The sequence below is a fragment of the Panicum virgatum genome, chromosome 3K, assembly GCF_016808335.1.
Source record: "Panicum virgatum strain AP13 chromosome 3K, P.virgatum_v5, whole genome shotgun sequence".
Classification (NCBI taxonomy): domain Eukaryota; kingdom Viridiplantae; phylum Streptophyta; class Magnoliopsida; order Poales; family Poaceae; genus Panicum; species Panicum virgatum.
Window position 1 is genome coordinate 25,912,471 of NC_053138.1, and position 20,603 is coordinate 25,933,073.

Sequence of the window (20,603 nt, forward strand, 5' to 3'; positions counted from 1 at the left end):
CCCAGTCCCAGCTGCGCTCCGTTCTTGAAAAGTTGCAGCCGCCGGCAGGGAGTGAGGTGACCGACCCGATCGCCTAGTGTCGGCTGCCGGCGGGCATGGTGCCGGAGAGGCGGCGGCCGGGTTCCCGTGCGGGCGGAGGCGGAATGGGCGGCGGCGGGAAGCTGCAGCAGGCGCAAGGCCGGGCGCCGGCGGCGCCCGGGCAGGGGTACTTCACGGCGGGGTTGGCGGCGCTGTTCCTCTGCCTGGCCGCGCTGCTGGTGCTCCTGCCGCTGGTGCTGCCCCCGCTGCCGCCGCCGCCGCTGCCGCTGCTGCTGGTGCCGGTGGGGCTCATGGCCGTCCTGCTCGCGCTGGCGCTCGTGCCGTCCTCCGACGGCCGGCGCGCGAGCGGCGCCGTTGTCGCCTCGTCGTGCCTGTACTGAAGAACGCGCATGGCACGTGCGCGAGGGAGGGAGGGCCGGGGAGCTCATCGTGCTCGTACATGTAAAAATGTGGTGTGTTCATTTTTTTTTTGGTTAACGGTAGCAATTTCTTTCCCTTTTTTTTGTCTTCTGTGTTCGGAATGTATGATCCCTCCCCTTGTTCATGCTGACTTGCTGAAGGCCTGAGGCGGGTTCGCAGTTTTCACGTTCCACTAACGTCGGCGATTCTACTGGTAGCAATGAAGCGCACCGGGTCTTGCTGTCAGGACTCAGGACAGGCTCGCAATTATATGATTTAGAATTAGACGTCCATAGGGCACCAAATGGATGAAATGGGTACAAACCTTTTTAAAAAATTTGAATTATGCAATAAACACTGCCAAAAAAACAATTTCTAGGGCCAGCTGAACCACATTTGCCGGGACGGATGCATGTGGTACTGCTCCTGCTTTTCGCAACGAGAGATAGCTAGCAGGAGCGAGTAATGTCTCCGCACTATAAAGGCATTTTCAGAGGAGGCGAGTCAGGTCATCACCCGTTCTTAGAAATAGTACCCTGCAGATCAATTTTCAGAAAATAAAAAGAATAGAAAAAATTGAAAATAGCAAAAGAAAAAAGAAAAAGGTATCCCAGCCTAACGAAATATGCACACTTGTGTTAACCGGGTATGGTCCGCTTACCTCAAGCCTCGCACGTATCCTCCTCTGTACCACGATATACCGACACTTTGGACTCTATGAGGTATGTTATTCTTTTGTGTTAACTTTGAAATTGATTTGAAAGAGCGAGTGACGCCATCACCCGCCCTTAAAAATTATTTATAGTTATTTATTTTTATTCTTTATTTGAAGATATAGAGATATATCTTTATATACTCACACAAGATATATTTCACATACCTTAAGTTTTTTTTCTGAAATGGTCAAAATATCACAGTCGCAATACTATAATCAAATTGCTTTCATATTCACATATACTACATTCAAATTATACAGTACAGCACACGTATAGACTATAGCAATTCAATCGTGGATATGCAGACCAACGCGTCCAATACAGTACAGTGTATATATAAATCTATATATGGGTATAACACTTCAATCTAACTTTGTAGTCTAATGTATATATAAATGCACTATACATATCCATAGACCATAGTCATAGTCATGTGTAGGACACAACTATGCCAAAATAATCTTGTGATTCTAAACGGTCTTATGTGAATATTTTATAATCAATAAATTTTAGATCTTACCACTGCATCTTTGATATGAAGATACTCTACATTCGAGGTTGTTTGAAAAAAAATCCAAACTTCTATAATTTAAAATTAGAGAATTTATAATATTATTTTTGGACTATTAAATGACCTTAAAATGAAAAGTTATCAACTACAAAATTTTAGTTTCGCCAACTTCTATAATTTTGATATAAAATTTTGACTTCATTCAAATTATATGAAAAGGTTATGAATTTATTTATGTGGGACTATTTGTAGGGGCCGGTGGGTCATTGCCATCACCCACCCCTAAAAGTTATTTTTAGGAGCAGTGATGTCATCATCCCCTCCTAGAAAAGGTTCTCATTTTCATGGATTGGCGATGGGTGACCCGTTCCTAGAAATAAAATTTGGCAGGTGGCAGCTCAAAATCTACATTAACGGCCTTATAATTTATTTATCAAATTCTCTCATGAATGGGGCACCTGTGTATTGTTTGCATATGATTGATGTATGGTTGTAACTAGTGCGTTGAGCTAAATGTTTCGAGTGGTTACATGTAATCGACGTGTTCCCGATCGATATGTTCTGTTTCCGATATCCCGTAATACCGATTTCATTTTCCCGTCCATCTTTCCCGTTCCCGTTCTTGTTCCCAGCAAAAAAAAATACAAGAACAGTAACAGTTAGGAGATTTTCTCGACCGTTTTCAACCCTACGCGCAGCCGCTTGCCTGGCTCCATCAAGACAACCCACATTAGAATGCCTTGATTTGCATTTAAATTTATTTAAAATTTATTAATTTTAATTAGCATATGTTATTTAAAATATAAATTAAATTAAACGAATCTTATATTATAGTAATTGCTTTTGTGCATTTATGGTGAAATGTGTAGTGTTTTATGTGAATTTTTTTAAATGATTCAAAATTCGAATGAGTTTGAAGCCCAATTCTTATAAATCTTTCTTTTGCTGATTTACAACCCTAAATCAAGATTTTTGTTCCTTGGCTTTTGAAACCATTTGACCATCGATCCCATCCCCAGGCCCCAACCCCCTTGGGCTAACTGTTGTGCCACTTAGGTCTTGTCAAATGCTATGTTACAATGGTTACAACCAACCGCTAGCTCTAAGCTGTGCAAGGTGACAATTAGAGGTAGCATATATAAATGTACAGAGTACTCCAACAATCTAGCTTTTAATCGGCACTCGAAAGCGGGGAGAGAGGTAGCAATAGTGTAGCATGGGCCCACAAGCCTCGATGGACGTGCCATAAGCTAACGGTAAAATAATTGATAGTACAACTTTAGTTTTTACCATTTCTCTTTCAAACATATCACCTCCTACCAGCGATAGCTCCCACCGTTGGACACGGTCTAAGAGATGACATTTTACTTACAATTATAATTATTTATTATTCTATAGAAGGATAAAAGTGAAAGCCACACGCAGTGGCGGAGGCTGGAATCACCGACAAGGGGCTGCTTCCTCCTCTTCTTCCTCCCCCCCCCCCTCTTCTTCTCTCCCTTCTTTCCTCTTCTTCTCCCTCCTCTCCTCTAATTTCCAAGGAGTTCATGGGGGTAGGGGGCTTGAGCCCCCTTGCCCCCACGCGGATCCGCCCCTGGCCACACGTATGCGCGGATTCTTCAAACATCCTGTTCCCGCGCTTATTTTAACCTTCAGATTTGGAATGGACGGTACCAAATGAATACAAGATGGCGCGAAACTTCCCCCAACCTTTCAAACATGAAATAGCTGAACGCCAAAAATACATGCATGCAAATGATTTAGGACGCAACGCAAGCAAAGGTAATCGATGATACCTTCAATTTTCATAATTCTCATCCTGCAGGGTTGAATATTTATTTCTCCTCAGAATGCCTTACAAACTATTACTGCATACCATGACATTCTAGGAAACACGGAGGCTAGCTCCAACAAGACGACCCACCAAGTCACCGATTTCTATATATCATGCGGATCTCCGGCGCCCTCTTCTTTCTCCTCTTCCGCAGGGGGCTCCGCCGCCGGCGCCACCTCCTCCGCAGCCGCAGGCTGGCACGCCTGCTTCTTCGTCACGGGGCGGCGGAGGCCCGTGCCGACGCACACGGCGAACTTGCGCTGCACGTAGGCGTCCAGGTCATAGCCAGTCCGTTGGAAGGCCTGGGACCCGACGCAGTACCGGGCCAGGGCCAACGAGCCGGCGGTGACGATCGCGATGAAGAACAGCGCCCCGACCACTGGCCCGTAGTTGCCGCCATGGTCACGGTGGTGGAGTCCATGCAGCCCCGATGACATGTTCACCAGGGCGACGATGCCTACAGCGCACTACAGGCTGATGCCTACAGCGCACTACAGGCTGATGCCGATAGAAGATTATTGGGGGATGGTGACTTACTGATTGGGGGGTACGGTGTTTTGGCCGAGCTCTCTCCAATGGTTTTCGTTCAAGTTTAATAGGAGGGGGGCAAGGGGTAAAACGGGGATGGAGATTAATGCGCGAGTTGCAAATTCTCCTTGGATCCCATCATTGCCAAAAGTAATTAACCAGGAGCGTCCGGCTGAGATTTTTTTTTTCTGCGTAGAAGAAACAAAGTCAGTTGAGATGTTCACGAGGCTTCCATGCAATTGTGGAGTACACAGCTTAAGTAACACCTGTTCGTGCTAGCAATCCCTTATGTAATTATGTTTGCCAGCCCTTTTGCTGGTACGTTACCGATTCCCCTGACCGGGAGCCAGCTCACATGCTACTCATCCCAAGTCATCATGGATGGGCCAATAGCTTGTTCTGTTCAGAGTTCAGACCCCCGGATTGATATTCATTTTACTAATGCCACTCTTGCTGGGCTCAAAGAATTGTTCGGCACAAACATGGGCCGCCGCGCCTGACGACCTAAGCTTCTTCCCTGAATTTTTTTTATTTTTATATTTTTTTTTCGTCGATTTATCAAAAATATATGTGGCTATTTTTTTTTTCAAAAATATCACCCTGCAGCCGGTTGGTTTGGCGGTATTCGCACGTACCAACTGTATTCGCACGCTCCACAGCGTTCACTACTACAACTTTAAACACGGATTATTGCATCGACCTACTCATCGCATCGCCAACTTTAAACTCGTCGTACTGTCACTGCATCGACCTACTCGTGATTATTGCACTGCCCTGACACATCCCATCGTCCGGAACACTACACGGTACCGGCGTAATCGTCACAATGTTAACCATAGGAATTACATCATAATACAACGTTAATGAAACACACAGCAGAAATGCAGTACAAGTGGCAATGATCTTACACCACGCAGCACCCAATTGTATACCTCGGCTAGGTTCGTAGTCATTAAACCGTACCTAGCACCTCCTTCATCAAACAGTAAAGCCCATTTCTCTTTTGGTTCGTGCTCAATCCACTCAGAGAATGTCTTAATTGCCTTTCTCCTTTTGCGCCTGACATTCGGACCGTCCAAGCCCACATCTTCAAGCGAGACCTGGTCGTCGTCCTCTGTATTGACAGATCTCTTCGCTAGCTCCGCCGTTTGTTTTTTTGTTAGCTCATCCAATTTTTTCCATAGGAAGTTGAATTTCCTTTTCTGATTCTGGCTGCATAACCGCTTGAATAGCTTCATAAGGATTTTGTTCTTGAACTGGGTATGAAAGTTTGCCCCCATATGCCTCATGCACCACCTACTCTTTAGGTCCGGCCAAAGTGCAGTCCTACTACGCTCAGTAGAACCATTCTGTATGTCATCGATTGCTTGTAATATACCCTTGTGCCGATCATGAATCAAACACACGTTCTCTACATCTTTGACAATCATCTGCTTCACCCTCTGCAAAAACCAATACCAAGTATCCCCTGATTCTTTCTCCACAAAGGCAATTGCCAAAGGCAACAATTGTCTGTTACCATCAGCTGCAACAGCTGTGAGGATTGTGCCTTTATACCTTCCTGTCAAAAATGTCCCATCTATACAAATGACTGGCCGGCAGTGCGGAAACACCTCAATGCAAGCGCCCAAGGCCAAGAACGACCGTTGGAGTACCTGCTTTCCAGGCTTCTGGGCACATGGATACGTTTTCAAGTCGTAGTAGTTACCAGGATTTCTAAGACATATAGTGTGCAGCAATGCCGGTATATTGTGATACGAAGCTTTATACGTCCCCCACCTCATCTGCAGCGCTTTTTGTTTCGCTCTGTAAGCTTTGTTGTAGCTAATTTTATATTTAAACTCCTCCTCAACAGCACAAATGATTGACTTAGGTTCATAACTAGGATTGTCCACGATCAAAGGGTACATGTAGTTAGCTATGAAACCTGCACTGAGGTTGCGGTGCTGTGGTTCTAATTGCTCAAGCAGGCATGTGTGCTCCACAATTTTTTTAACCTCCCAGAAATCCTGCCACTTGCCCATAGAAGCATACACCCTGAAAGGACATTCGCTTCTCACACAACGCACGTCATATGTTCTCGGACTGCTCTTGAGAACTTTGAACTGTCTTTGCAAAGAGAGAGTCGACCAACGTTTTATAGCTTCCTTCATGTTGTCACTGTTAGCATACACCGAACCGATGCATACCTCATTTTGCCTGTACTCCCAAGACACCGCTTCACCTTCATTTACACTTAATTTTGAAAATTCATAACCGGACCAATTGTGTGGGACATGATAATCTTCGTCGTCATCATCATCATCATCCGAGGAGCCATCATTCATTGCATTGTGCTGTTCTTCACCCTCCCTCTGAAACTCTTCAACTATCTCTGGAATGTTTTCCCCTTCATCAGCCTGACCAGTTGCTTGACGAGGTTCGTGTGCAGCATGTCTATCATCTTCTAAAATCTCAAGTTCACCATCTTCTTCATGAGATTCATGCATCGTCTCAGTTTCTTCGGAAACTATATCTCCCTAGCCTTCATGATCCCCGCCCGCTTCAGTTCTAAAACTAATCTTCTCGAATGCTTGAACAAACAACACAAGCGGTAAGCCTCGGCTACTACTTATATTGACATAGTTCCTCCAGTTTTGCGTCCCTTCAAGCGGCAATAGCTCCCAAAATACTGGTTCCCTTCGACTAACCACTGCCATGACAGAGATCTCATGTTCATCTCGACTAAGGCCGAAAGCTTTAAATAGCCAATTGGATATTGAAATCCAAGTCCTCTCTCTAGCTCGGGGTATTTTTTTTGTGATCGAGCTAAACTCTGACAAATCTACCTCTTCAGGACCATATCTAACTTCTCCTGACCCATAGAACACTTGAAAATACAAATCATCTGACATGCCTGTCAATATTTACGACAATAATTACCCTTCCTTAGAATTTAATCAACGCTAAAAAATAATTCTGCTATTTTTGCATATATCTTAATTATTTCTTTACAATTTTTATTACTGACAACAATTTCTATTTTTCTGTAATATAATATTAATTAATATTATTTTGTATGCGACAAATATGTCTGTTTGAACTCATTAATATTTTCAATTATATTCGTATGTAAACTAATATTTTCAATTACATGTTCTACGATTTTATATCGTAATAATTTATTTTCGAATCACTAATATTTCTACATATAAAAAAATAATTTCTTCACATCAAACTATACTCAAATAATTACACGCTAAAAACTATTTCTACACATAAAACTATATTCAAAAACACTAATATTTCTAATTCTAATCTACAAACTATTATTAATAAAATTAGAATTTAAAATGTACCTGCGCGCGCCGGCTCGGTGCGGCGGCAGGCGGCCGGGAGAGCGCGGCGAGCGCCCGGCGCGCGTGCGGGCGGCGGCGCGGGCGGAGCGGGCGCGCGGCGGCGTTGGCGGCGCGGGCGGAGCGAGCGGGCGGCGGCGCTGGGGGACGGGCGCGCGCGGTTTAAAGGGCCGGACCTTACCGCCGGTTGAAACGGCGGTAGGTGCTTACCGCCGGATCGGTTAGGCTCGGCCCACCACGGCCCAGCGCGGAACGATCCTACCGCCGGTTCATCCGGCGGTAACAACCTTCCGCCGGATGAACCGGCGGCTGGGTGACATTTTTGAAAAAAAAAACAAGACATATATTTTTGATAAATCGAAAAAATAAAAATAAAAATAAAAAAACTCTTCTTCCCTCCTGAGAAAAGGAGACTTCTGAATTTCTTTCAGAACGGGCCAAATGAAGTTGTTGAACTGGTAACGCGCCGCCGTATAGTCCGATAGATCTTTACTGGTGTTGGGTTGGCAGCGGGCACCGATGTGAGCAGTGGAAACAAGCTGCAAAACCAAGCTGTCTGCTGTGCAATCTTTGCCAGGGGGGCATCAATGCAGGATCCGCTTGAATTAAATCAAACGGAACTGGGACAAAAACAATTCCGATCCCTAAAGATTAGTTTAATTTAAGTTAACAGACGGGAAGAAATCACAAGAATACCACCGTTACTACCCCGAGAGCGTGATAAGGGCACTAGTTTGTACACATTCTCGCGCTCTCGAGCTGGCGAGCCCAACATCGTCTTCACATCTTCACGGCTAAGAGAAAAAAGAAACAAGTGAAGACGAGCGGAGATTTTATTTGGAGCTTCCTCTAGAAACGACCAAAGAAAGTTTGTTCTTCAAAAAAAAAAGTTTGTTCAACTGGTAACGCTAGCTTTGACTTTTAGTGTAATATAATAGTGTGGGCCATCTTTCACAGTGTTCGACTGCAAGAAGAAATCGCACTCACAAGTCACAATACGTTTACCAGTGTTTCTTTCAAATAAATAAATAAATAAATAAATAAATACGTTTACCAGTGTTGGATTGGTAACGCGGAGGGATAAGGAACGAACGCGGAGGGATAAGGAACGAAGGAGAGCGGAAGTGCTGATCTGTCCGAAATGGTGGGGCCTACTTATGTCGTGTGTAACCCCGTGGTTAAGGTGCTGTTTGTTTCCTATAGACTTTTTTAGCCTCTATCACATCAATTTTTTTTATTATTTAGGAGTATCAAATAAAATTTATTTATAAATATTTTTTTGACAGATGAGTGCTAATTCGCGAGATGAATCTAATGAGCCTAATTAATTTATGATTTGTTATAGTAATGCTACAGTAACCATCAACTAATTATAGATTAATATATACCTTATTATATTTGTCTCGCAAACAATCTTTTGGTGAGGGGACTAAGGCTTCTCTAACTGTGACTTCCTACCCGCAGTGGAGGAGCTTGCTCAAGAACCGAGAGCCGGCCAGGCAGTCCCAGAGTTCTGCATTTAATTTTGTAATTAGACTTCATTTAATACTTTTAAATATTAAGATTTTTTTTGATGTGACATGGTCTAAAATTTAGACCTGAAATCAAACAACCCCTGAACTTGCTGATCTTCTATCGCTGGCTGGCTATGCCACGAACTGTTTAGCAATAGGCTATTCGCTTGAAACATTTATGGTAGTCTAGGTTATCTCTCTTCGCATGTCGGTTTCTTGTGAAGAAGTCACTGGAAATATTGCCCAGTGGAAACGGGTAGCAAGATCAAACTAGTTTTGTATGGATCGCTTAAAATCAAAGAAATCTGAGACGAAAGTCCCCTTCCGTAACAATTACAGAGTATATATATACTACTTCCCGTTCTAAATTATAGGTCATTTGAATTTTTAAAACCAAATTTGATAACTCATTTTATTTAAAAAAATTGTGCAAATACAAATTTAAATCATTTTTGAAGAACTTGTATTGACAAAGTAAGCCACAATAAAAAGAGTGATATTTTGTACAATATTTTTAATAAGACGAGTAATCAAATTTGAAACTAAAAAAAGTTAAACAACACCTATAATTTAGAACGACTATAATTTAGAACGAAAGGAGTAGTCAGTAATCAGGAAGAAATACAGAAGATAAGATTTTTTTCGACGAACCACGAAGAAAAAAGATCACCACCATAGTCACAGAATTCGGGGTCGATGCTGCGATCCGTGACCCCGGATCATCGTCCCAATTTGCGGGTCGGGGGCGACGTCCCGATTCAGGATGGGTCGCCACCCGTCGCCGCAGGGTCTCAAATGGGATGAGATGCAGTTGAAGAAGAAGGTAGGCTTACCAGACACGCCGCAGCCGTGTCGTCCGCCGCGCCGGCCGCCGTCCCCCGCCTTCTCGCGCGCCGGCCGTTGTCCTTCGCCGCGCCAACGCCGGCAGTCACCACCTCCTCCCGCGCCGTCCGTCGGCCGCCGTCCTCCGCCGCACGCACCGGCCGCCGCCCTCCACCGCGCGCTGTCCTCCGGCCGCCGGCCGCCGTCCTCCGCCCTGTGCGTGCACCGGCTTCTCCATCCGCAGGGGGGAGAGAGAAGCGCCGTCGAGAGAGGAGATTGGGAGGCTGGGGGAAGAGAGAAGTGCACGGGATCTCAGTGCGGCTGGGAGAACGCCAAGGGAAGAGATAAGAAAGAGAGAGGAGGTGATGAGTTGGGCTGGGCTGTTAATGGGCTGAGAGGAGGGGAGGAGTTAGGCTGGACTGTTGTATGGGCTGAAAGAGGAGGAGGAGAGGAGAGTGAGTATTTCAATTGATAGGGGTCGCGACTCTCGGCTCTTAGGACCGTCCCAAAGTCATCGACCCATTAGCTACGGATTCACGTACCAAAATTCGAGTCGTTTCAAAGAGGTATACCCCTCGTACCACAATTTTACAAAGTCTCGACCCTCGACCCTGTTTCTCGACCCGTTCGACCTGGGAACTTTGTGACTATGATCACCACTACGAGCTCTCATGAATCATGAACGTAAGAAGCAGAAAGGCAATTACTAACTTTGTCTACATACAATCTGGAGTTCTCAACACACATGTCCACATCTGTATACATACCTTGCGCAACTTGACGAACTCGCTGTGCTCCCGAACGGACCCTGATTAACGTACGCCTACGCACTACGCCTGCGTGCGCAGGCGGCCGGCGGCGTCAGGCGGCGCCGATGCAGGCGAAGGCGCGGACGCTCCGGGCCTTGGGCAGCGGCACGCGCAGCCGCCGGTCGTGCGAGAGCCCCACCTCGCCCGCCAGCTCCTCCAGCGACAGGTTCCGCCGGTGCGGCGGCGGGCCCTCCGCCGCCGCGGACGACGCCGACGCCGACGCCGCGTGGACCGGGGACCGCAGCTCCTGCTGCAGCCACCGCCGCCTCTGCTCCGGGTCCTCGAGGTCCACGGGCGCGGACGTGCCGCCGGCGTCGTAGGCCCGCCCGCCGCCGCCGCCGCCTCCGACGGCGGCGTTGCTCCGCCGGTCCTTGATCGCCTTGTAGAGCAGCGGGATGAGGCCCTCCATCTGCGAATCGCGAGGGTTGGTGGGAAATGGTTGCGTTTGGTGCCTGTTCTGGTCTCCGTCGGGGGAGTTCGGTTTGGTCGGGTCGGCCCTTTTATGCGACGCCACTCTCTTCCGTAGCAAGCATCGAAGCAGTCAAAATTATGAGTTTTGACAAAATGGATTTGCTAAGAACACCTAAATCAGGGCAGCTCCAGTGCTACATCGATTTACGGAGATCGAACAAGTCGAACAAAAGTTTGGTTCGTCCCCTGCTGTGTACAAATCGAATTGCGGAGCCCGCATGGTGATTAAAGAAATAAAAAGGAGCAGCATTCTCTCCTCTCCAAGCTGAACCAGGGGCATCCACGTATGAGTTACTGTGTGCTGCTGATTTTTCTATTGCTCCCAGTTCGACTGGTGCAGTGTACAAATCGACTGCTACGAACACTGGAGCTGGCCTCAGCAACCAAACAACATCAAAAGCTAAAAATGTGGGGGGTATCTTTTTTGAGTAAATAAGCGCGTGATATTTTGCTCCTATTTCTTGTACTAGTTGGATGGGCTAAAATATTTGTGCCATCTTTTCAAAAAAAAAAGAGACTTGTGCACCACTGCAATTTTTGTCTTTGTTTTTAATGAACGTGTTGTAGTTTACCACTAATCCCGCCACACCGTGTTCCATTAATCTACAGCTGTGCCCACGCATCTAAAGTAGTCTCTGTTTTCCACGCTTCAGTGCTTCACATACACTGTGTTTGTATGACTTGGCTTCTGTGTGACTACGAGTAACGACATTCTACTCGGTTGTTTGCTGGTGGCTGCCATTTGGATCCTTGCTTGTAATAAGTGTAATGATTCGATGCATGGTAGTAGTGGCTTTTCGGTTGCGTACTGGTAGCCAGTGCAGTTAGATTTGGTCTGTGGACGACGGTGATTAGTTGGACGACCTTTTCTTTCCAGAAATATTTTAACACAAATATAAAGAAAATAAAATAATTTTGCTACTCGTAGAACATGTCCATTGCTTGGCGTGTTGTCTAACCGCTCTATCTCATCTCGTGTCATCAGGCTAGAGGCGCTAACCCTCTTACCGCCGTCGCCAATTTAATTGGTGCGATCTTCAGAAAAGAAAACTCTGAAATGCTGGTGCTCCACTTGGCGAGATATACTTGTCAGTGTTCGAGACTCATGGGCTGTCGATTTGTTTCACCCTCTTGGAAGCAAGGAATGGTTTGAGAAAGAATTAAGTGCGTAGAAACAAGGTGACGAAACTTAACATGGGTGTCGAGTTGCTTGTGCAGTGTGTGCAAGTACAAAGGTGCACGAACGAACGTTTTCCCCGTTTCGTGAGGATAGGGGAAAACGGGAGAAAGAAATGTTTCTCACAGAGGAACAGGGGCTTGAGCTATCGTACTTGGTCATCAGATGCTGCAGCTAATTTCTTAGTCGGAAGTCGTTCCTAGATACCTCCTAGAACTAGGAAATTTGATTTTTCGGGCTTTATGGTACATGACTTGTTACAGAAATAGCTAGGTAAAAAACCAATCACGTCTCCATTACTTTGTCGTGGTGTGCAAACCCACAATCGGGTGGCGTAGTGCACCCGCCTAAACCCAGAGGGTGTGTACTCGGGGGTTATCTAGGATTAGTCCAATCTAGATGCAAGAACACGATGAACACAATCGGTTTAGAGTGGTTCGGGCCGCCGGAGCGTAATACCATACGTCCACTGTGTATTGTATTGCTTGTGCTCTCAAGAGGTTGAGAACGGGATTGTTCGGAGTGAATCCGAGCTTGTGTTGTGTCTGTCTTTACTTGGCCTTAGAGAGTGTCGAGAGAGTCTGGAGTGTGCAGCGAGCGCCTCCTTTTTATATCTCAAGGGAGGCGCGCACATGGCCGTTGAGTCCCCGACAGGTGGGCCCAACGATGTTGTATTTAATACGAATGGCGTAGCGCTATTATGGTGCTACGCCTGGGAAAGATTTTATTCCGGGATTTTCTTACTTTGCCCGTGGGAATCTTCTGTCCGGCATAGCCATGCCCTATCTTGTCGAAGCGGCGCCAGGGCGTAGCTTGCGGCGTAGCTTGCCGCGTAGTTGAACGGGCCGTGTAGCTTGCGGCGTAGGCAGTATGATGAAAGGGTGACGTGCCGTCGTATCCATTTAATGAGGCAGACGGGCTCTGCGCGGATGCGGCACATGCGGCTGCACTGTGTACCTCGGTAATATGCGGTCTACAGTGAGGCCTGACAAAAGCTGCCCCGCGTGCCGCGGCGGCAGAACACGCCTCAACCACCCGCATTGAATGCGGTGGGTGGGCGAGTCTCCCAGCGGAAGACTCGCGCCCGCGCCTGCGCCTGCGGGACACGTGGTTAGGTCCCGGTCCCGGACCCATATGGGGGTCCGAGCCCTCGGCTGTTGGCGCGGAGCTTCCCTTCCTTAGGGACTCGTGGCGTCACCGGACCCGTTCCCAGAGCGGGGAACGGGTCCGGGGCCGTTGGTCTGGTGAAGTAACAGCCGGACCCCTGGGGCCCGGCTGCTCCGCCCCTTAGGGCGTAGTTATGAATGACTACGCGAGTCCTGTCTTGCTGCAGTAGGAGTGGGTATCCCTGTTACAGGGTACCGACAACTTGCGACAAAAATCCTTTGCTTGGTGATTGTAGACCGCGATATTCGCGGGTGGCTATGGCTGGTGCTGATTTGCCAGAATTCTGGGGCTAAACTGCGAGACGAATCTAATGAGATATATTAATTCATAATTAGAGGATGATTACTGTAATACTACTGTAGCAAATTATGAATTAATTAGACTCATTAGATTCGTCTCGCGAATTAGCACTCATCTGTAAAAAAAATTATAAATATATTTTATTTAATACTCTTAAATAGCTAAGTTTTCTTTGATGTGATATGGGCTAAACTTTGACTCCGAAAACAAACAGGGTCTCATGTTGTGGGGGCACGGCGCACGGCAGCAACTTCGAACCGCGCTGCTGCGCATGACTTGAGACCTCACCTGTCGCCTGTCGGCTGTTACTCTTGTACTTCACACGTATAGGACAGGTTCATAAAGCCTGATCTACCAAACCCAACCATAGTTTGCAGTGCGATCGTACCCTAGTTACCCAAGATTACATGACGAAGTTTGAATGGATATCAAGAACTTGAGAGTGCTTTTTTGCACGAGACACTGACGGACATGTCATGAATCGGAAAAAAAAAACTCAAACGTCACCGGGCCCAGCTCAGCATCCACTGAAAATCCGGTAACTAACCACACTGACACCAAAGAAAAATGAGCCATACTGGAAACAGAAGACGAGTCAATAGGTGGGGGCAGTTGAGAAGTGGCCATCAAGCAACATCATGAAAAAGAAAGTTCCTGAAAACACCACCCGCGTTCCTTCTTTAGTTACCTAAAGAAATCAGATGTACATGCCATTGGAAATTCACTTCTGCGGCTTTGTTCTCACCTTGGAGACTTAGGCCTTGTTTAGTTCCATAATTCAAAATTTCAAATTTCAAAACTATCACATGCATGAAGCATTAAATTTAGATGAAATAAAAAACTAATTACACAATTTGCTTGTAAATTGCGAGACGAATCTGATGAACCTAATTATAGTGTGATTAGACACTAAATTGCTACAGTAAACATGTGCTAATGCCGAATTAATTATACTCATTAGATTCATCTTGTAGTTTACATATGAGTTCTGTAATTAGTTTTGTGATTAATCTATATTTAATATTTCAAAAGTGAAAAGATTATCTTTCAAAAAATTTACGAGAAGGAACTAAACAAGGCCTTAATTAAAGTGCTTCAATCAGCATGTCAAGTTCAAGAACTGGGTTTACTTGGCAAGAACCTGGTTATAACTAACCAATCCCTTTTGGACCAGTCACTAGCCATTCTTTATGCCTTTTCTATGAGAAAATATTTGGCGTTCCCTCATGAAATTAAGACGGCCATGATTGATTGACATATAGTGACATGCATGTGGCAGAGTTCTGTGGATTGGCTGCCGGCATGCAGCACCACTAATCATTCAGGCATTGGGCTGTTACAACAAGAAAGAACTAAAAAATTAACAGATGAGAAAATATGTAATTTCAAAATATTTTGATTAATGTTGGTAGCAATAAACAGAAGGGGATAAAAAAACATTCTGAACTTCTGTTAGTAACAGACAATTAACATGCATTTGCACAAACTGCAAATGAAATTTCTTCTTGGCATTGTAAAAAAGAAAATCCAAAGCTCCAAACAAAAAATAAAAGTGCATTTCTGTTAGTACTGGTTCAATGTACCCACAGTTTCGAGTAAATACGCTAGCAACAAAATGTTGACACAGTCAACTATACAGTATATTTACAGTGCACTGCAAACAAGTGGCAATATTAAAACAAGCTCGACATACATGATACCACATATATATGTCTCTTCTATTGTTTTACTTTAAGTTAAAACTGAGTAACTGACACGGATGGATGTGTTCTGGCACTGAGATTCTGATGTACAGCCATCTTGTAGGATAAGTTAAACAGCTAATCTAACAGGAAACAACGAAATAACTTCAGGCAAGTGTTTCCAACCTTCCTGTCCTCTGGGATGTACGTCAGGTTTCTATCACTTAGACCACAATATCAAAAGTGCTGCATTCTTCACACTGCATGTAGAGTGCAGTCAGGCCAAACATAGTCTGTAAGCAGAACTTGGGTGCTGATTTACATCCTCTGTCAAAGTGCTCCGTATGTGCGCTAGCCAATCGTTCTCGTAAGAACTCCAGCGTTATCTGATGGAACAAATTGCAGTAATTAGTTTCCTACAATAATTTATAAACACCGGCAGCTAAACATCAATTTCCACAGGCTGTGGACAGCTGTACTGGGTTTAATCCCATGATAGGGGTTAATTTGGTATTTTCTGCACTAATTCTAGTCCTGTATAATGCTGGCAGGTGCTGGTCTTTGCCCCGCCATTTGTACTCTTCCTCTTCTATATAATGTAACGATATGCAGTTCTTTTGCATATTCAGAAAAATTTATATAGAAGACCTCCAAAGATGTAAACATAAACTACCTTATCTTCCCCAAGGTCAAGCCGTAGCTTACAGAGAGTACAATATATGAGGTTATGTGTATCCCGTAGCTCTCCTTGTTTGCATACTGGGCACCAGAACTTAGCATTTTCAGCAACCTGACATCGATTATAGCATCCATTAAGTCTCTGAGCACACACAAATGTGAAAATAGAACACAAATGACTAATTCATAAATGGGCAACTGAAAAAATCGAGTTGAGAGAGTCATATAACCAGATGTGCTGCTTATGTGATCCAAATAATATAACCCATCCAGCACACTAAGTTCAGAACAAAAAAACACACCCACAGATTCATATCTTGGTCTGAGTATACCACAAAGTTTCTCAAAGATGTAAGAAAGATGCAAATTACGCACATAAGGCAAGTGCATGTTTATTTCGCTCTTGATTAGGATTGCATTGACAAACTGCTCCTGTACATAATAGTATAATGCAGATACACTGACAAAAGAGTAATTTTGCATTCTCAGTATTTCACTGTTTTGGAATTGCCCAGATATATTAATAACACTATACAATATAGTACATCTGGCAAACTCTATGGATGCAGATAGATGCAGCTGTGTATTTTGGTGATGTCATGTTGACATGCCTGCTCCTCAGTAGTTTCCTCTTTCCTGTATTAATTTTAGCTGCCTGATATTCTATTTGGTCCATGTCTGAGCCCTAACATTGGCTCTGGGCACCTGAACAGTAGCAACTAGCAAGGAAACCTGCCTACGACTACAAGTTCATATAAATGTAATTGTGCAAATTTGAGGATCACCTAGTAACTAATCCCACACAGATGAACATAAGGAAAAAAAAAGGTTCAACAGTTGCACAAGAAGCACACAACCATAGAGAAATTAATTAACTATAACAACCCCTTAAAAAGACCAGGTAGGCATGCACCCAGACAGCTCCAAGCACAAAAAGCATGTCACGAGTATGCAGAAAGTAGCTAGTGTCTATTTTAATCAAGAAGATTTCTGAAACCAATGCTCAGTGAACCTACCCCATTGTCATTTAGTTGCATATGATCATAAACAGCTTGAGCTAAGTATGCATCTTCCTCATCAAGTGCCTCTAGTTCTGCAGTGGTTAGCAACTGATAAGTGAAATATCCAGACCAATGAGTGAAAACCTTTACAAAAGTGACCGACAATTACAAAAGTAAACGTTGATCAGGTACTTTTCAGAGCTAAATTTCTGAGATAAGACAAACAAAGTAGATAGAGTTCAGTAATAAAGAAAACAAGGATGAAAATTAGCAGAAGTTAAGTTATAAGCATTGTACCTTTTCTGATTAGTTCTTCTCTAAGATCTTCATAAAGAAGTCGTTCCATTTCAAGCAATATATCTTGACTTTCAGTTACAGCAGGTTTAGCAGCCTGTGGTCCTTGATATTCCCAGATCACATCCATTTCTTGGTCCTCTTGTCCTTCATTTGACTGTTTGAGTTTCTCTATCTCATCAGAGATAATGTTCCTAACTGCAGATTCGACCTTTTTCTGTCAGTTGGCATATGTAGATGAATCAGATATACAAAAAAAAGGAAATATATAGAAGTAAAATATATGATGCAAAGAACATTAATTATACAAGTATGTCTCAAGGGGGTAGGTGATAAGGACACTTTTCAATTATATTATTCATGGTCAGCTTCAAGAGATGTATTTTTAAACAGGAATATTTACTAAAGTAATGGGAATGCTGGAACCAGAATTAGACAATGATTTACTAGTGTGTAAGAGGCAAACATTCATAATAGTTCAATTCTGCAATACCATTACTAACTATCCCTTTATGTTTTATCAATGTGCCAGAAACTTTTAACACAGAAAAATGTTTCAAACCAGACGACCTAGATGTCCACGTCAGGCAGATAAGGAGACTAGATGGAAAGAAAAGTTATAATAAATCTAATTATGACATATTTGAAATGCCATGTTTATAGGGCAATACATTCAGTAATAAACATTAAACTGCTGGATGCAGGAAGAAGAACAACACCATGAATGAAAATTAGTTCACCATGAATATCTTTTCACTTGAGCCAAGAACATGCATTGATAACAAAGAGAAGGATATAATATGTAAAGAAGAATATCTTGTGCCCGTAAATAACAAAACACACAAGAACTGCAACAGACCAAATCTGTATGAAGAATAACACAGCTCAATTCAATGCCAATTTTAAGCCAGCTGATGAAGATGGTTCACCTTTGGCAGACAAGAAAACATCTAGGTTGGAAGAAGTGGTATGATAATTTCTAAATTCTAATAACAACATACTGAATGACAGTGTATTTAATAGCTATACACGGTAACCATGCAGATGCAGGAAGATGTATATCATAACCTTTCAGGAACTGTGTTGTCCATGGAAATTGAATTCATGCCGAACTTCTTTTTCATTTGAACCAGGAGCGAGCATTCATAGCATATGGAACGACGTAGCAGGTAAAAAGCCAAAGCTCGTATAATTTTCAAGTTGTATATAAGCTGCGACACTGAATCGGGAGAAAAGAAGAACTGCACAGCATTTTTCATACCATGTCATTGGCAAGCAACGGCCCCTGGCCCCTGATCTTCCAGAGCAAGTTGATCCTGTCCTTTTTAACTCTTTGCAGGCAATTTGTCCTAAGCTGTTGAAAGCATAACAGGGGATAAGCACAATTTTCAGGTGACGGACGGCAAGGAAAGCAACAATCCAAGAGGACTACGCAATGCAGATGATCAATATGAAGGTATTCAAGAGGAAGGCAAATGCTGATTTCAGGCAGGCAATTCTAGGGCGCATGTCCGCTCCGGCAATCCATCGAACACCTGGTGCCCAGCACGCCGGCGCCGCAACCGTAACCAGAAGTCCTAGCCCAGTAATCCAACAGTAGCACTCTAGCATCGCGCCTCCAATCCTCTCTGCGTGCGCGGGCTAGCACAGCATACGGACAGGCGACAGGAACCACATGCGCGTCCGGCGCGGTGAGATAAGGGGAGCTCGACGAACCTCCGATTTCCAGTCGGAGCGGTGGGATTTGATGGGCATCCTGCTGGGCCGAGCCGAATCCATGGCTGCTCGCCCCCGCGGTCGCGCCGGCGATTGACGCGAGACGAGGCCCCCCAAACTATCGGTTCCGGCGGTCGCGCCCGTGCCCTGCTGCTCGTTGCTGTCGTTGAGGCCGACGCCGATTGGAAGAGGAAGACTGCAGGTCTGCAGCCGCTGCCTGCCTTTTTCTTTTGGGTTTTTTTATCCATGCCATTACAATTTTCTAACTTCTGAGATACGCCATTACAATTCTTCGTTTCTTTGAATCGTGTCATTTTATACGTCTTTGATGCCCTTGGACCCACCTGCAGACTCTCGTATTTTTGTATGGCTTAAAATGCCCCTACTGCTTCTCTCCCTTCAACTCACTGACGTGTGGGCCCCACACATCAGTTTCTTCTTCAACCTCTGGGCGCTGTTTCTTCCCCACACGGCTCACTTCAGCCCTCCCCCGCCGCTGCCGGCGGCTTGCTCCCCTCCGCCCTCACCCCCTCCCCAGCGAGCTCCTCCCGCCGCTGGCGGCGGCCTGCTCCTCCTAGGGCGAGCTCCTCCCCCGCCTGGCTTCGCGCGGGCAGGCCGCCGCCCCCGAGTGACCCACCGGGGGCGGGGCACAACCACGCGCCACCGTCGGAGCGCCCCTCGCCCAGGCCGCCCTATGCAGAGCGCCCCCTGCCGAGGTCGTCCTCCGACCACCCCGCGCCCGGCAGGGGGCCTCCGCAGCACGCGTACCCGGCGGCAGCAGAGCACCCCCTGCGGCGGCCCACCAGGAAGAGGTCGTCCTCCGCGCTGGCGTTGTACCTGGCCGCGACGGCGTTCCTGGTGCTGTCGGCGGGCGGCGCGGGCGCGGCGCTATTCCTGCTGTTCCGGCTGCGGCCCCCCCCCCCGACATCGCGGTGGCGGCGGTGCGCCTGCCCTCCTTCGCCGCCGCCAACGGCACCGTCGCCTTCACCTTCCAGCAGACAGCGTCGGTGCGCAACCCCAACCGCTCCCCGCTCGCGCACTTCCACAGCTCGCTCCGCGTCGCCTACGCCGGCGGGGAGCTCGGCTACGTCTACATCCCAGCGGCCCTCATCGACGGGGGGCGCACCAAGGACATGTCCGCAACCTTCGACGTCCCGGCCATCCCCGTCGCACAGCAGCAGCAGCCGCAGATGGGGATCGCCGCCGCGCAGCAGCAGCAGCCGCAGTCGGTGGCCATCGAGGTGGAGTCGCTGCTGGTTGTCAATGGAAGGGTGAAGATGTTGCGCTTGCTCACGCACCGGGTGCAGCCGTGCAGGCGGCCAAGGTCTGCCGCGTTGCCCTCGCGCCCCTCGACGGCAACGCGGTGGAGGTGAGGTTGAAGGAAAAGCTGACGTGTGGGCCCCACACGTCAGTGAGGGAAGAGAGAGAAGCAGGGGTATTTTGGACCATACGAAAATACACGGGTCTGCGAGTGGGTCCAAAAGCATCAAAGACGTATAAAATGGCACGGTTCAAAGAAGAGAAGAATTGTAATGGCACGATTCAAAATACGTGAATTGTAGTGGCATATCTCAGAACTTCGAAAATTACAGTGACACCAATAAAAAAAA

The 20,603-nt window shown here is 45.9% G+C and overlaps 3 protein-coding genes and 1 pseudogene across 3 annotated transcripts; 1 reads left to right on the plus strand and 3 right to left on the minus strand.

Annotated features, from left to right (window-relative positions):
* Positions 1–3,448: 3,448 nt before the first annotated feature.
* On the minus strand, positions 3,449–6,328 carry LOC120698667. The gene is made up of 2 exons (XM_039982381.1): positions 4,294–6,328; positions 3,449–4,215 (listed from the first exon to the last, which is right to left on the minus strand). Exon 1 carries the CDS (start codon positions 6,178–6,180, stop codon positions 4,888–4,890), a length of 1,293 nt encoding a protein of 430 aa, XP_039838315.1. The 5' UTR covers positions 6,181–6,328; the 3' UTR covers positions 3,449–4,215; positions 4,294–4,887.
* Positions 6,329–10,379: 4,051 nt separating this feature from the next.
* On the minus strand, positions 10,380–11,238 carry LOC120698668. Its single transcript, XM_039982382.1, has one exon. It carries the CDS (start codon positions 10,914–10,916, stop codon positions 10,560–10,562), a length of 357 nt encoding a protein of 118 aa, XP_039838316.1. The 5' UTR covers positions 10,917–11,238; the 3' UTR covers positions 10,380–10,559.
* A 3,918-nt stretch (positions 11,239–15,156) lies between these two features.
* LOC120698669 lies at positions 15,157–19,207 on the minus strand. The gene is made up of 6 exons (XM_039982383.1): positions 18,994–19,207; positions 18,539–18,631; positions 17,281–17,494; positions 16,999–17,075; positions 15,978–16,094; positions 15,157–15,690 (listed from the first exon to the last, which is right to left on the minus strand). Exons 1-6 carry the CDS (start codon positions 19,054–19,056, stop codon positions 15,529–15,531), a joined length of 726 nt encoding a protein of 241 aa, XP_039838317.1. The 5' UTR covers positions 19,057–19,207; the 3' UTR covers positions 15,157–15,528.
* A 114-nt stretch (positions 19,208–19,321) lies between these two features.
* Positions 19,322–20,413, plus strand: LOC120700766 (annotated as a pseudogene).
* Positions 20,414–20,603: the final 190 nt, after the last annotated feature.